Below are 16,774 nucleotides of genomic sequence, written 5' to 3'. Positions count from 1 at the left end.
AGATCCAGGAGAGATAATTTAAAAATTATTGGACTATCTGAAAGCCATGATCAAAGTAAGAACCTAGAAATCATCCTCCAGGAAGTTCTCAAAGAAAACTGCCCTGATGTTTTAGAACCAGAGGGCAAAATAGAGGTTGAAAGAATCCACCAATCCCCTCCTGAAAAAGATCCCAAAAAGAAAACTCCTAGGAATATTATAGCCAGGTTCCAGAATTCTCAGATTAAGGAGAGAATATTACAAGCAGCCAGGAAGAAACAATTTGAATATTGTGGAAACACAATCAGGATAACCCAGGATCTGGCAGCTTCTACACTGAGGGATCGAAGGGCTTGGGATAGGATATTCCTGAGGGCAAAGGAGCTGGGATTAAAACCAAGAGTCACCTACCCAGCAAAACTGAGTATCATGTTTCAGGGGAAAATATGGTCATTCAGTGGAATAGAGGACTTTCAAGCATTCTTGCTGAGAAAAACAGTTGAATAGAAAATTTGACATTCAGATACAAGAAGCATTTATGTTCATCAGAATGTCACCAAATGTGGTTTCTGTAGAAGATATTTAGCTACAAACTACTGCTGTTTTATTTAGACTTATTAGGATTGAGTTTATATGATGTGGTAGAATGGAAAGATTTTAGAAGACAAGAGACCCTGCGTTCAAATCCTAGCTTAGCCATATACTACTTTTGTGGCTGTCTAAGTCTTTTAATCTTTCTAGTTAAGAGAAAATCTCAGTTTCTTTATCTGTAAAATGAGGCTTTTGGACTCATTGGCCTCTAAGATCTCTTATAGATTTAAATCTAAGATCCCATGACTTTGTTATATTATTATAGGGAAAAACTGTTAATGTTTAATAAGAAGAAAACTTTTGGTCATTTCTGAATTATTCATAATTATGTATTATGAAGTAGATGAAAGGCAAAATTAATTTCATTATAGCTATCCTAACCCATACTCACTCAGGACAGTAGCCCCATAAAATGGCTTTCATAGTTCCCTTTTGGATTAATGTACCCTAAGACAAGTTCAAAAGGCAGTAAGCAAAAGTTACAGGTATGAATTATTATAAAGAAATAATATGCCAAAACTTTCCCTAAGAATTTATAAAAATGGGATTAGTTCAGTATGCATTATCTGAAGATTTACAAAAACTGAAATGGCATAGCACCCCCAGGTAAGTATGGAGAGGAGAGGAGAAGATAGGCTACTCATAGGTTGTGTTTGTCCTTCATTCTGGAAGAGGACCATGACATCAGGGAGATGACATGACTTACAGTTGACTTGGATTTGAGTGAGGGAGGGCTATGCAAGGTCACCAGCCTTACTTTCACCTGCAGAACCCTTCCCTTAAGGGGTAGCAGAAAATACAAACTCCATCCACCCTTAGGTCACAGTAAGTCACAATCTCCTCAATCAATATACAGTGTCCAAGTAAAGTCTTCTCTCATCTTGACTTGAGACTGACTTCCAAACCCCATGACTTCTCCTCCATGGGCCATGGGTTGACCACTCCCAGGTCTTACCTAGGTTCACACATAGGCAGCTCTCCACCCCAGCTCCATGACTCAGCTCACAGGGACTGCACCACTTCAAACTGTTCCTCCTCCTATCCAGGTTCCAGGGGTTCTTGTCCACAGCTTCTGTTTCTAGGAAGACAAAGCTTAACAAGGCTACAACAATATTTATACACATTACCATCATCATCATCTCAGTTCACTTTAATAGCTCTTAAAAGGGGCTTAAGCTAAGCCTCCTTCCCATGGACAGATCTCGGCTCTTCAGCTCAATTCACTCATAAAGACCATCAGATGGGGCTTCTGTCTGAGAAATTAACACAGATCAACAAACAAGACTTCTGTCTGAGAAATTAACAGAGACCAAAAGACATGGCTTCTGTCTGAGAAGTTAACACAGATCAACAGGCAAGACTTCTGAGAAATTAGCACAGACTAACAGACAGGGCTTCTGTCTGAGAAAATAACAGAGATCAATAAGAGGGAGCACTGACATCACAAATATTCTTTCTGTTAAGCCTCCCCACAAGCAAGTTCCCCTAGCATACTCACACTTGCTTCTCTCTTAGCTCTGCCTCTCTCTACTCTGTCCTCTCCCTCCAAGTAATATAATATATACTGTTTCCAGTCAAAGACTCTTGATTTAATCAAAGGCAAGACTCAGTCAATTGCACTTGATTGGCTAATACGCAATCCAGAAAAAAAAATCCTACTTTGCTTGCCATTACAGATACTTAAACCATTTTCTAAAATTAGCTGTCTTTCCTTTTTTAGGCATTTTTTTAGAAAAAAGTAACTATTTCATAACCTTCCTCAATAGTTTGCTTGCGGTATATACACATAAATATTTAATATATTTTCACATGTATGTATGTACATTTGTCTGGATTGTAATTTCATTGGGAGGAGATGTGAGGCAACTAAACGATGTAGTGAAAAGAATGCTGGACTTGGATTCAGGAAGACCTAAGTTCAAATACTACCTCAGACACTAGCTGATTTATTTTGGTCAAGTCATTTAACCTTTCTGTGTCTCAGTTTCCTTATCTGTAAAATAAGGGGATTGGATTTGATAGCCACCAAAGTCCTGTCTAGTTCCACATCTATGAAATTCCTTCCATCCATACAGATCAACATTCATCTTTAATTTACAATCTTAGAAAATTGTCAGGAGCACATAGTATATATCAGAGGCAGGACTAAAGCCCAGGTCTTCCTGACTCCAAGGCCAGCCATCTATCCATTCTGCCACCTTGTGTCTCAGTCTTTTCATGCAACATAAACTTTGTTGTAAAGAAACAAATGGTGATTATGATGATACCTTGCATGTTATAATATCAGAAACCTGTAAAGCATCTCTCATTTTCTCCATTTTACAGAAGGTAAAACTGAGGTACAGTGACAATTATATGTTAACCAGTCAAATCATAATCTACATATGTGGGCCTGCACTGCCTGCTTAGGAAATTGGCTTTGCTCTGCTTTTTCTCTAAAGTATTCAGTAGTAAGATATAATGTCAAACTCTAATAAAAATAATATTTTTTGCTTTTCTCCTCTGTTATTCTCTTTGCATAGTACATAAACCAGAAAAGGTCACATGGGCTGAAGCGGCAGGAGTCATCCGTGATGGGATACGTTCCTACACAGCTCTGCATTCTCTTTCTCATCTCTCTCCTGGAAAATCGGTGCTCATAATGGATGGAGCAAGTGTGGGTACAGTAATTCTGTTTTAAAGTCAAAGTATGATAAAAACAAAGTAAACCAGGGAAATAAAAAACAGACTGCCCAGTCTGCTATCCTTAGTCCTTATGCTAATAATGCTTTATAATCTTCCATTGTCACATTTTGTGTTGGCACTGAGTGGCTTTCATCAGTCAATCAAATGTGACCAGAAGCATGGACTAAATGTAGCTTAACTTATTACCTTTATTCTGAACATGCTAAAGAAGTTCAAAAGAAAACAACCTAAATTAATGTGTTATAATTTTGATACATACCTGTAGGCATAGCCCATGAGTACCTGAGTCATCTTATGCTCAAGAGATTTTAACCTACTTTCAAAGAAAGGCCAGGAAAAAAGCATCCTCTCCACCTGCAGCAAAATTAAAAACATAAATCTTCCATGAGTTTCATGACAGGTTTTCTCAGTTATGAATTTGTGAACTAAACTTCTGTCGTTAATATTCTTATCTTGTCAGCAATACATCTAAAATGTTATACCATTTACATTATTTTTTCTGCAATGTCTATAAAACTTAAGAGGTTATTAAAGGCACTTTGGTCTCAGGGCTAAACACTGGTCTGATAGGAATCCTTCATCACTGACTTACTGTTCTTTAAAACTGGATTGGTAAAGTTTGCACTATGTTTACATCAAGTGTTACTGCTGGGATACTGCATTTTAAAATGCTTTGATCTTCAAAGAGAAGGGAGTCTCATAGCTACATGTGTGTATTTATACATATATAAAATAGAATTAGTTCAGAGTATGTTGCTAATGAGGCCAAAGGTCATAGGTTTATTCTCTAAAAAGATCTTTTAGCTTTTCCCATTGCCATGGCCATAGATTTTATCCCTATGTCCTTCTGGTTGTCTACAACATATGTCTTCTCTTTCACTCAATGGCTCGCACAGTTGAACTGATACAAAGAATTGAGAGTGAAAAATTTAGGTTGAGCCACTCCTAAAAAACAGCTAAAATATTTGCCATATTGGCCAGGAGTAAGTTAGAACATCTTGAATATAGGATATTAAATAATAAATATCAGAAAATTGTATTCTTATCACCATCTTGAAAGATTAATAACTCCCTGTCTATGTCACTGACTTTAGGAACTCCACAAATCAAATTAGATGTGTTCTCAGACACATTCATCATGGTCTTGAATTCATATATGTATATAAATTAATATAAAAAGTATATATGTAAAAAAAATACACATATTTATGTATTTCCTCTGTACACAGGCATTTGGTACAATAGCTATTCAGTTAGCATACCACAGAGGAGCCAAAGTTATTTCAACAGCTTACAGTCTTGAAGATAAACAGTACCTTGAAAGACTTGGGCGTGCAATCGGTAAGTTATATTTCTTAATATGTTCCTAATGCAAAGTTTTGAAGATGTTTTATTTAAAAACATTTAAAAGCAAAGTAAATATTTTTAAAATAAAAAATTTTCCCTCTGTGCTGATTGAGTTTATTTAAATCAATTTTAAGCTACGTTTTATGTTCTATATCACATTTTTGTCTCTCTATTTGGGCTTTTGAATAGAGTAAACTTTGAAATATTTAGGCTTTAAAGCCTTTCTTCATTCAGCTAGTCTGTTTCTATACCACTTGTTTCCTAATTTTTTATTTTTTCTTAAATTTTATTTAAGAACTTTATTGTTAAATTCTATATGTGGTTGCTGGAAGTAGGTATATGATCCTCTTGAATTTAGTTTGACAAGAGTTTTCTTGTCTGCTGGCAGATTGGCGGGGGGAGGTTGCAGGGAGCAGATGGTAGAATGGAGATACACTTTTGAAAAGCCTTAGCATGCTTGAGCTTAGCAGTCATGAGACTGGAAAGGAGCATCATAAAGAAAAGGGATAGAGATGGCAAGGAAATACTAAAAGAGAAAAAGGAAAGGTGAAGAAGGCACGGAAAAGAATAATAGGAACCAAAGGGTTAAATTCAAAAAAAGAGAAGGGAAAAGAAGATGAAGCTGAGAAAGGAGAAAAGAGAAGATAACAGTTGCCAAGTAGAGCAGCTTCTTGCTACCCCATTTACATTCTTGTCAGGCCACTCTGTAAGTTCTGCATCACTGGGGGAATTGCATTCCCTTTGTCCATGTTGACTGTGGTGCTGTGTGTTACTGCCACTGCAAATCACTGGACCAGTTTCTTAGGAGGTCAAATCATAATGGTGCAGCTTCTACCTCTGCTACCACTAAAACAGAATAAATAGAAGAAGCAGCAAGAAAAAAGTGAGTAAGAACAAAATAAGAAACATTTGCCTTGGATTTCTTCCCAGTCCACTTTTTTCTCTGGCCAGTACATTCTTCTCTGCACTTAAAGCTCTACCTCCATCTTTAAATACACTTCAGCTTGAAGAGGCTACTAACTGTACCTGAGGAGGTGATCCTTCATTGTCCCAGCCTTGCAGAAGAGTAATTTGTGGAAGGGGAGGACCCTTCCACAATCCTGTTAAGTAGTTTCTAGGATACAATAGTACTAAAGTGCTTATCTGCCAGCATTGCTTGATATTTGGTATGTTCATAGGGTGCAACAGTTGTGTTCACTTATGTCCTGAGTTCTGTTTGGAAAATATCAGAGGCAAGAGTAGGCACAAGTTGGGTTACAAGCCCACAACTGTATTAATATATTTACATTTTTGCAGTAGGAAAGGGAAAAACGTAGGACAATTCCAAGCTATCTCAGTACTACCTACATATAAACATTTGTAAGAATTTTCAGTCAGTCAGCAAGCATTTGCTAAAACTCTACTATGTATCAACCCGGACTAAACACTAAGGATAAAAAGAAAAATATAAATTTATTGAACACATTCTGTGTGCCAGATACCATGCTCTAAGCACTAGTACAAAGAAAAGCAAAGGACAGCTCCTGTTCTCAAAGGAGCTCACAGTCTAAGGGAAGAAACATCCTGTGAAAAAGCATGAAGCCCATAGATGGAATTTTTTATGAGGGAAGCAGCAAGAAAAAAAAATTGTTCAACTGAAGAGTCCATGAAAAGGAGAAATGTATAAATAAGCCTACCTAGTTAGGTTGAAGGCATCTACTATGTAGCTGGAAAAGGCTTTAAATATCAGAGGAGATTGTGATTGACTTAGGAAACCATTATGGTCTATTGAACATGAAGTAGCGTGATCAAACCCTTGTTTTAGGAATCACACTTTGACAGCTTTGTAAGAGAATGGATTTGAGAAAGGAGAGACTTGAAGCAGGAAGAAGAATTAGAAATTTATTCAGTTGTACAGATAAAAGATGATGAGGGCCTGAACTAGAGTTGTGGCCATGTGAGTAGGAAGAAGGGGAAGAATGTAAGAGGGATTTCAGAGGTAGAAGTGACGAGACTTAGCAACTGACTGGATATGTGAAATGGAGGGTAACAAGTCCAGTATGACTCCGAGATTGCAAACCTGGCAGCAGGAAGGACAGTCATAACCTTGAAGGAAGTTAGGGAAGTTATTAATAGGGTTAGATTCTAGGGGAAAGATGGGTTCTCTTTTGAATTAGAGATGATTATAATAGCACATCTGTTTTGAAGTATAGGTAGTTGGTAATGTGGGACTGAAGCTTAGGCAAAGACACTAGAAGTGATAAGAGCTAATGAGGTCACCAAGAGATGGTATATAGAGAAAAAAATAGAAAAGTGTTTAGGACAGAGTCTTGGAATAAACACACAAAGTTTGGGGGTGGGATGGTGATCAAGTAAAAAGAGATCCAAGAGAAAGAAGTATCAAAAAATCCAGAGAGAAGAAAACTATCTGGGAGGAAACAGTGGTCTTCAATGTCAATTCATTCATTGTCCTGCAGAGGAAATAGAGAGGGATGCTGATTGAAAAAAGGCCATCACATTTGGCAGTTGAGATTGTTGCCAGATGTGATGAATTATTCTACCTCCTTCCTTTCATTGGAGAAGTTCAGAGATGATGTGGGGAAGCTTTGAGTGGGCAGTGTTGCATATGCTGTCAGACACAGTCAGTGTGTCTGGTTTTATGAAATTATGGCTTTTTAGGAAAAAAAAAATCTTTGTTACAACGGAAAGATTGATGAGTAAAGACAAGGATATATTTGACACTTAATGTGATATAAAAACAAAAGGCATTGATAAAACTTCAGATAAGTACAATAATTTCTTCATGTGTTCAGACTGATAATTGAAAGGCTTTTGCCATCTTTGATAAGAGAGTATTAGTGTCCAGGGGTGGCCAGGTGGCACAGCGAGTAAGAGCACCGGCTTCAGTGTCAGAACGACTTGTAGATCAAATCCCGGGCTCAGACACTTAGCACCCACCCAGAAACACCTGGCCGTGTAACCTTGAGCAAGTTACTTAACCCCAATTGCTTAGGGGCGGCCAGGTGGCTCAGCGAGTAAGAGCACCGGCTCCAGTGTTGGGACGACCTGGAGATCGAATCCCGGGCTCAGACATTCAGCACCACACCCAGAAACACCTGGCCGTGTAACCTTGAGCAAGTTACTTAACCCTGATTGCTTAAAAAAATTAAAAAAATAAAAAAAAGAGTATTAGTGTCCTTTTTGTATCCTGTTGTGGGAAATTTTTTAAAATTCTGTAGTTTTGATTAATATAGTACCTAAGAATAATCATTTGTTAGGTTTGATTTGCTTAAGTTTTACTACCAGAGTGCTAAAATTATCATGTTCTTTTTCTATATCCTCATTTTGGGGGATGCCTATGTTTGAGAAGGAGTAAAACAACCCTTGGTAGGTAAGTACTGTGCTGCCTACATCTGTTTGGTTCTATTAAGGGTAAAAAGTATCCATTATACCTAAAGAAATTGCGACCTGAACCCAAGATTGAAATTTCATAGTCATCTTTCACATGAATCAAGTGATTCTGTTGAATTAAATATTTGTTTGGATTTGTAGATCCCTCATTTTGAATAATTCATGTCCAATATGTACCTGGAAGGACTTAGTCCTTTATGTCTATATTTTCTTAATAAGAACTATCAAATTTACCATTTCCTTCTTGAACTAGTTCCTTAAAATTGTATCAGATTTAGGGGTGGCTAGGTGGTGCGGTGAATAGAGCACCGGCCCTGGAGTCAGGAGGACCTGAGTTCAAATCCGGCCTCAGACACTTAACACTTAAACTAGCCATGTGGCCTTGGGCAAGTCACTTAACCCCAATTGCCCTCCAAAAAGCAAAAAAAAAAAATTTGTCAGATTTAAAACTATGATTTTGGTTTTTCATTTTTTTTTCTTTTTTTTTATTTATCAATCACAACACATTTTGGAGGACAGAATTTTTATTCACTTTTTTATAGTCTTCCAACCCCAATCTGTGGTGAGTATGTTTTGATTGAGAATATTGTGTAATCGCCTAATTTTTTATCCTTTGTAGTTCGAGTGATAGATGTATCTAATGGAAAAGTTGATGTTGCTGAAAGCTGTTTGGAAGAAACAGGTGGCATAGGAGTAGATGTTGTCCTAGATGCTGGAGGTTTGTAATCACTGAGGAAGAAATATGCTAAATAAATAGCACTTGTAGTTCTTTTGTTGGTTGAATTTCAAAGATACCCTTTTTTAAAATATCTGTAATGATCAAATGTGGGCTCTTAGGATAAGAAGTTCATTAATTGAAGTCATTCCTTATACTTCTTTTGTCAATTTAAAGAATTCATTCATTTAAAAAGAGGTCTCCTTTGTTACCAGTAAGTGTGCTGGTAAATGTATAACAACTGGCTCTCTGGGGGGGTGAAATTGTATTTTTGTACTTTTTGTACAATTGTACTTTTATGATTTATCTTCATTATTAACATTTTCTCCATCATTTTGCCACCTAGCTGCCCCTGAATTTATTACATCTAGACAGTCAACAAAACAACAAATAAAAGCCCTGGTGTATAGCATTTTCTGTTTTCCAAGTTATTAGTGCTCACACTGAAAACTGAACAGTTGGTTCTTGTGAACCAGTTCAAGCTGGCTCCAGCACATACTTCTGTTATTACTTTCATTTGCATATGTTAGAGAAATTTGAATCTCACAAATGATTATGAATTACATGTTTTTTTTTTCTTATTTCAGAGTATGACTACTCTGGTATTTGTATTTAAATAGACTAATATTTCTCAGGAAGCTAATAAAAGATTACTCTTCAAAAGATAACTATAAACAGGACCATAATTAATAAACTTACTAAGGTTTGTCTCAGGTTTATGGACATTAGCCCAAGTTATTCGTTAGATCGTTCACTGTGATGTCAGACACTTGATAATTTCAAGAAAGGACTGGCTGAGACCTTTACCTCCCACCCCATAAATACCAGGCTGTAGGGGAATACAGCTGCCCCCATTTCTTATGCATTTTTATTAGCATCAAGAAATGCCCCAGGGGCGACTAGGTGGTGCAGTGAATAGAGTACCAGCCCTGAAGTCAGGAGGACCTGAGTTCAAATCCAACCTCAGACACTTAACACTTACTAGCTGTGTGACCTTGGGCAAGTCACTTAACCCCAATTGCCCTACATTCCCCCGCTCCAAAACAAAAAATAAAAAAAAAAATATTTTAAAAAAAGTGCCCCAGGTCTGGTGTTGGTCATTAGAAATTGGCCTGAGGATTGTAAAGGAAGGAGCATGAATTTGAGTGGGTTCAGAAAGACTAAGATGCAACAAACATGTTTTTAAGTACATTACCAGGCTAAGCAAAAAACAAAAATGAAGCAATCCCTACAGTAAAATAGCTTACATTCTACAAATTTTCTGCAAAGAGAATATGTGCTTGACTCAAGGATTATATTTGTTCCTTTTTCACTTATTTGGCTTTAACAAGCAATCATTTACTCAGAAAAATATTTTCCAGCCAACCACTTTTCATGTAGGCACTTAAGTTAGTTGTTGTTACACAAAGAAAAATCATAAATATTATACTGTCTAAAAAACAGCCACTTGGGCATTTTTAGTATTTTTACCTATAGCTTAAAAAGTTACTTTTGGTATCATGGAATGAGGAAGACGATGATTTTAAAACTTAGGAAAATGACTTCATTTTTGTCAATATTCACCACCTTTTAAAGAAACTATAACTCAAAACATTTTTAAAAGTTGAAGTATATGTATATATTTTTCCTGTTATCAAGTTAATGAAAAAGAATTCATTTGGAAACTTAAATGACTGTTTCAGAAAAGGAAATTCGTTTAGAAGTTTTGAGTTCCCTTTGAAGTTTAAGATTCTGTTTTAGTATGATTGCTATGAATATCTGGAGTTTGAAACATGGAGACTGCATTAAACCAGATTAAATATAATTGGGAAATATTTAACAATGAATAGAAATACAATTAAATATAGGTAGCATTATAACATTTTAAAATTAGGTCCATATTTGGCCCACAAGGATCCTTATGTACAACTTAGAGGTACCATTTCTAGTTGAGTTTGACATCACTGCTGTTATAGAATATGTATTCAGTATTTTAAAATGTAGCTTTTTTTAAACTGATTTTTTAAAGCCATCTGTCATATTAACTTTATGGTAAATTATTTGCCATTATACCTGGCCCACTTTTCAAATGTATATAGATTTTCACATTTAAGTTCATTTATATTTAGAGTTATTCATTTTACAATTTTAATGTAGTTTTTATACAGAAAATTTAATTTTAAAGTTTCAGAACACAAAATGTGTTATGTCTTTTTTTCTGAATTGAAAATCTTCATCATTGCTGTTTTTTAAAAAAGGAATAAAACTTTTTTTGAGAAATAAATGATTATGTGCAAATAATATTGAATGTTTTTTCTTTCCTTGTAAGTGAGATTGTATAGTAAAGATGATGAGTCTACTTTAAAATTACAACTACTACCACACAAGCATGATATCATCACACTTCTTGGTGTTGGAGGCCACTGGGTAACCACAGAAGAAAATCTTCAGGTAATAAATATCACAAACTCTAGCAATACCTTTATCAGGGGGATTTAATTAGTATAGAACAATATCCTGATTAGTTCAGACTAATTGATAGGTCTTAGTAAATATGTTTTGTTTTCTAAAAAAAATCTAAATTCTAGAATATTTTTAAAGAAATGTAGTTTTATCACTTTCAACTACATTTGGTACCCAGGACTAAATTGAAATGTTATTGTATTGCCTAGTAAAATTTTTAAATTACTTGGATTAGAATTTTTAATTTAGCATATCAATTATTTGTAAATATTGACTTCTGAAGGAATTGAAGTTTCTTAGAAATAATTTTTTCTCCTAAGTAATTTAGACATATTCTCCAGGAAACCTTATACTATCTACTTCTTTAACTTAATCTTTATGCAATATAAAGGTAAACTTTACTTTTATCCATTCAATTATTACCAATCCCTAATGCAAATAAAATTAATGAGACTTTTATATATAAGTGTACGTGTATGTATGTACATATGTATGTATACGTACTAACATTTACTTTACTTTAATGTAATTGAAACAAAACATTTATTATAGAAGTGATACAATTAACATAAGTGTTTTATACATGTCTATATCAGTCTTTCACACTGAGCAGGTTGGTCTTTGAAACTATTCCTATAAGCTAATAAAATTTTGTTGATGGAGAGCTAGCAGCCTTTTTGTAATATTATGCCATTCTAAAGTTGTTGTTCAGTAATGTCTGATTCTTTGTGACCATGGCAAAGATATTGGAGTGGTTTGCCATTTTCTTCTCCAGTAGATTAAGATAGACAGAAGTAGGGGCAGCTATATGGTGCCGTGAATAGAGCACTGGCCCTGGAGTCAGGAGGACCTGAGTTCAAATATGACCTCAGATACTTAACACTTACTAGCCGTGTGACCTTGGGCAAGTCACTTAACCCCAATTGCCCTGCCCTCCCCTCCCTACAAAAAAAAGATGGAAGTTAAGTGACTTGCCCAGGGTCTTATAGCTAGTAAGTGTCTGAGGCCAGATTCGAACTCAGATATTCCTGACTCTGGGCCAAGTGCTCTACACGGAGCCACCTAGCTGCCTCTTAATGTGGAAAATGGCAAATTATTTTATATTCTTGGATTTCATGGTATGGGGAGAATGGGAGGGAGGAGGGGAACACACACACACACTTTTTTCCTCTTATATCATGTATTAGCAAAAGGTACATGCCAAATGCTTTTGATTGGGACATTAACTGCCACAAATACAAAAGCATGCAAATTTTAACTTTTTAAATATACTTGATCAAGAAATTAATCAGCTCTCCATTGATCAACTCAGAATAATTTAATTAATATTTCTACATTTTCTTAAAGTTGGATCCTCCAGACAGTCACTGCCTTTTCCTTAAGGGAGCTACAATTTCTTTCCTCAATGATGAAGTTTGGAATTTGTCAAATGTGCAACAAGGAAAGTATCTTTATATCCTTTTTTTAGTGAATTGAGACTCCAACATGAAATGTTTTGGAAAAGCTACATTGTGAGAGGAAGACTGATATTCTTGACGGTACAGGCATATCACATGTAATTTTGCGTCAACCTAGGCTATCATTCATACATTATAACCAGATTAGATTGTAATTTCATTTGCTCTATTGCCTGTTTACAGCATTGTTTCTGTGGACCAAATTCATTTCCATTCAATACTTACAAATATATAAAAAAGCACTGGGACCATAGCCTATTATATTATAATGTTGTTCTACCCTCAGGGAACTTATTATAGAGGTAGCATTTGAACTGAATTTTGAAGGAAACTAGGGATTTTTAAGCATAAGGGAAAAGGGTTTACATTCCAGACCTGGGGAATATAGCCTGTGTGCAGGCAAGGAGATGGGAAATAAAATGTCTTGCAGGATGAACAACAAGGACAGTTCAGGTAGACCAAAGATCAAATGAAAGGGGGATAAAGTATAATAAACCCACAGCGTTCATTTAGGCTGTGAAGGCCTTTAAATGCTATCTAAAGGAGTTTGGATTAGAACATAGAGGAAATAGGGAAGCACTAGAGTTCATTTATCAGGAAAATGACTTGGTCACACCTTTGCTTTTAAAAATATCCACTTTAGGGGTGGCTAGGTGGTGCAGTGAGCCCTAGAATCAGGAGGACCCAACTTCAGTTTCAGCCTCAGACACTTGACACCCACACAAAAACACTAACTGTGTAAACTTGGGCAAGTTACTTAACCCCAATTGCCCTCCAAAAAGAAAAAAAAACCTAAAATTTTAGGGGCGGCCAGGTGGCTCAGCACATAAGAGCACCAGCCCCAGTGTCGGGATGACCTGGGGATTGAATCTGGGCTCTGATGCTTAGAACCACACCTAGAAATAACTGGCCATGTAACCTTGAGCAAGTTACTTAACCCCAATTGCTTAAAAAAATAAAAATATCCACTTTGGTGGAGAATGGACTGGAGAAGTGATACCTTGTGACAAGAAAACCAATTAGGAAACTACTGCAGTATTCTATGTAAAAAGTGAAAAAGGCCAGAATTAGGATGGTTGCCCTGTGAGTGAAGGGAAGGGAACAGATTTGAGGGATTTTGTGAAGAAGAATTTATTAGACTTGACAAGTTATTGGTTATGTGGGGTGAAGGAAAGTGGAGTGTGAAGGAACCTGAGTAATTGGAAGAATGGCAGCTCAATTGAGACAGATAGAGAAGTCTGGAACATGGTTTGTGGAAAAGAATGAAATCAGTGAAACCAGTGAAATTATATGTCCTTGAAATATGAAAAAGGGCTTTATGTCTTCATTTATAACCCAGCCTAACTACTTAAGTACACTGAAAAGCTGATTTCACAACTTAAAAACACTGAAGTTCATTTTAAAATATTTATATAGAAGCTTAGAACAATTAATAATTAAACCATGATTCAAGCTTTTGTCTTTCCACAAGTGTGTTATTTTCTTCATATAAGCCTTAAATATACATTTTCCCATTATTTTAGCATTTGACAGTTTACAAAGTACTTTCCTACCATAATTCTTATAGGTAGATAATAAAAATATTATTCCTATTACAAATAAAGAAACTATTGTTCAGAAAGGTGGTCACTTGCCCAAAGTAATATAAAATTACTGAATATCAAAAAAAATGGGGTGGCTAGGTGGCACAGTGAATAGAGCACCAGCCCTGGAGTCAGGAGGACCTGAGTTCAAATCCAGGCTCAGACACTTAACACCAAAACTAGCCATGTGACCTTGGGCAAGTCACAACCCCAATTGCCCTCCAAAAAGCAAAAAAAAAAAAATTTCTGAATATCAGTACCAATAATTCAGACTCAGATCTCTTGATTCCAAGTCCACTCTGTCATGATGCTTTTCCTATCAACAGAATTTTAATTCACTCTATTGGTACCTGAAAGTAAGTGGTGAGTTATTGATTTTTTTTCTCTAAAAGCAGGCTATTTAAGCTTAAAATTGGAACACCCTATATATCTAATGCCATTTTTTGATCCTTTGAAAGTAATAAATTGTGTGGATCTGAATATAAGCCAGACATTTTCCCTAACAACTTCTTTGTAAAACACTTCAGTGTAGGTTAACCAGTACAATTTTCCAGTGTGTACCTACATTTTTTTTCTTGCAAAGATAATTTCATTTTATGGATATAGCCTCTATTTAGGGATGACATAGGTATGGATAGATGCATACTGTATTGTATTATATAACAGAATTGGATTTTTTTTTTTTTTGGTTAACATAACCATTAAAGGTTATTTTGGAGCATTACTTTGTTTGCAGAGGTCTACCTCTTCAGCAGGACAACTCAACAAACTTTTGTTAATCTCCTATGATTAAAACACTCTGTCGGACACTCAAAATAACAAAGACAAAAATTAAAATGCCATCGGAGCTTACATTCTGCTGAGTGGCTATAGCACTTACACAGATAAGTAAATGCAATGTAGGAGGCAAAACTGACAAATGATTGGAACAAAAAAGGTTTGATCAATCTATTAAACGATATCTTTCCCTATAAACAACTAAAAACTAGAAAACAAAATGGGGCAGTGGGGGCAGGATCCCTGTCTTGTTGCTTTCCCATCCTCCCAATACTCTGCCCTTTACATTCTGTTTCACACCACATCCACATCACTCTTGTAGTTGGCAAATTCAGTGGTCTTTTTCACAGTCTTTTGACAAACTGTAGCATTTGACACTGTTTACCATTATCTCCTGCTGAATACTTTGTCCTTTCTAGATTTTTTAACTCCTGGTTCTCCTACTTGTCTGCTTATTCTCAGTCTCCTTTGCTCAATCATCCTCCAAATCCCAAGTTTCTGTCTTACATTCATTCTCTTTTTATGTACTCTTTCTCTCAACGTTCTCATTAGTACTCTTGCGTTCATTTCTATGCAAACAGCTCCCATCTATGTATCCATCACTAAACTCTATCCTGGATTCCAGGCCTGCTTTACTCATTACTCCTTCCTTATTAGACATTTTTAACTCGATATCTATGGATATCTCAAATTCAGCATGTCCAAAACAATTAAATCCTCTGAACAGCTCTCTTCTGAACTTCCTTATTTCTGTCAAAAGTACCGCCATCCTTGCAATCTCCCAGTTTCTACAACTATAGTCAACCTTCACCCCTCACTCTTCACATTCAGTTGCGAAGTCTTACTGCTTTTAAGTCCACAGTATATCAAATCCATCTCCTCTCTACTCAATCTTAAACTTTTTTGTGTGTGTCATGGACCCCTTTGGCAGTCTTGTGAAGCCAATGACCTTATTCCAAAATAAAGTTTTAAAATGCATAAATAAGTAAAACTAGTTATATTTAAATAAAGATAAAGTTTTTTCCCATCCAAGTTCATAGACCTCCTGAAATCTATCTCTAGACTCCAGGTTACAAATCCCTCTTCTACCAAAAAAAAAAAAAACCTAATTCAGGCTCTCATTTTTTCTTGGCTGGAGCCTCCTTATTGGTTTCACTGCCTCAAGTCTTTCCATTGTTCCAGTCCACTTTATAAGCAGCTGCCAAAGTAATAAGAACACGATTCTGACCATGTCCCTTTCCTACTCAGTGATCTCCAGTGACAATCTGATCCAAGCTTGTCTCCTTGGCAGTCGGTGACCTTCGCTATCTTTCCAGGCTTATAAAATTTCTCCCTTATACAAACCATCAAATTGTTATTTACATATAATATTCCATCTCTTATCTCCCTGCCTTTGCACTGGTTATCATCCATTCCTGGAATATGCTCCCTCTTGCCTCTTAGATCTTAGCTGCCTTATATATAGCTCAGCTAAAGTACCTCATATCACGTAAGACCTTTCCCGATGTGACTAGTTTATGGTGCTTTTCCAAAAAATTACTTTGTATTTATTTATACATGTTGTCTCCCCTCACAGAATAGGCAAGAACTGTTTTAATTTTTCCCTTTGTGTCCTCAGTGCCTAGGGTGTTTAATAAGATGTTTGTTGATTGACACAAATAAAGTTATACCTTCCTTTTTTTGTAATGCAGTATAGATTATTAAATGCTAATAAATCATTGTGGTTACCTGTCATTTGGGAATTCACTAAACAGATTATGGCATGTGACTCCAAGGTCATATAAAATTACTAAAAGTAGGGTTTCAGA

At 36.0% G+C, this 16,774-nt stretch overlaps 1 protein-coding gene across 5 annotated transcripts in view; it reads left to right on the top strand.

The window, feature by feature from the left end:
* CRYZL1 (crystallin zeta like 1) overlaps positions 1-16,774 on the top strand; it is a 71,176-nt gene that overhangs the window by 52,915 nt on the left and 1,487 nt on the right. For 4 of the 5 annotated variants that reach the window (XM_069074943.1, XM_069074942.1, XM_069074946.1 and 1 more), the window contains exons 5-10: positions 3,093-3,226; positions 4,485-4,596; positions 7,952-7,972; positions 8,612-8,710; positions 11,016-11,137; positions 12,497-12,602. In XM_069074943.1, coding sequence (XP_068931044.1) covers positions 3,093-3,226; positions 4,485-4,596; positions 7,952-7,972; positions 8,612-8,710; positions 11,016-11,137; positions 12,497-12,602 — 594 coding nt within the window. The remainder of the gene's footprint in view (positions 1-3,092; positions 3,227-4,484; positions 4,597-7,951; positions 7,973-8,611; positions 8,711-11,015; positions 11,138-12,496; positions 12,603-16,774) is intronic. The other variant, XM_069074945.1, reaches the window with a different exon arrangement.

This window comes from Petaurus breviceps, unplaced genomic scaffold, assembly GCF_028583685.1.
Source record: "Petaurus breviceps papuanus isolate PSGF00001 unplaced genomic scaffold, PetGlider_PUasm1.0 90897, whole genome shotgun sequence".
NCBI lineage: Eukaryota > Metazoa > Chordata > Mammalia > Diprotodontia > Petauridae > Petaurus > Petaurus breviceps.
Note: the sequence above shows the minus strand (reverse complement) of the source record. Positions and strands in the feature narration are given on the sequence as shown.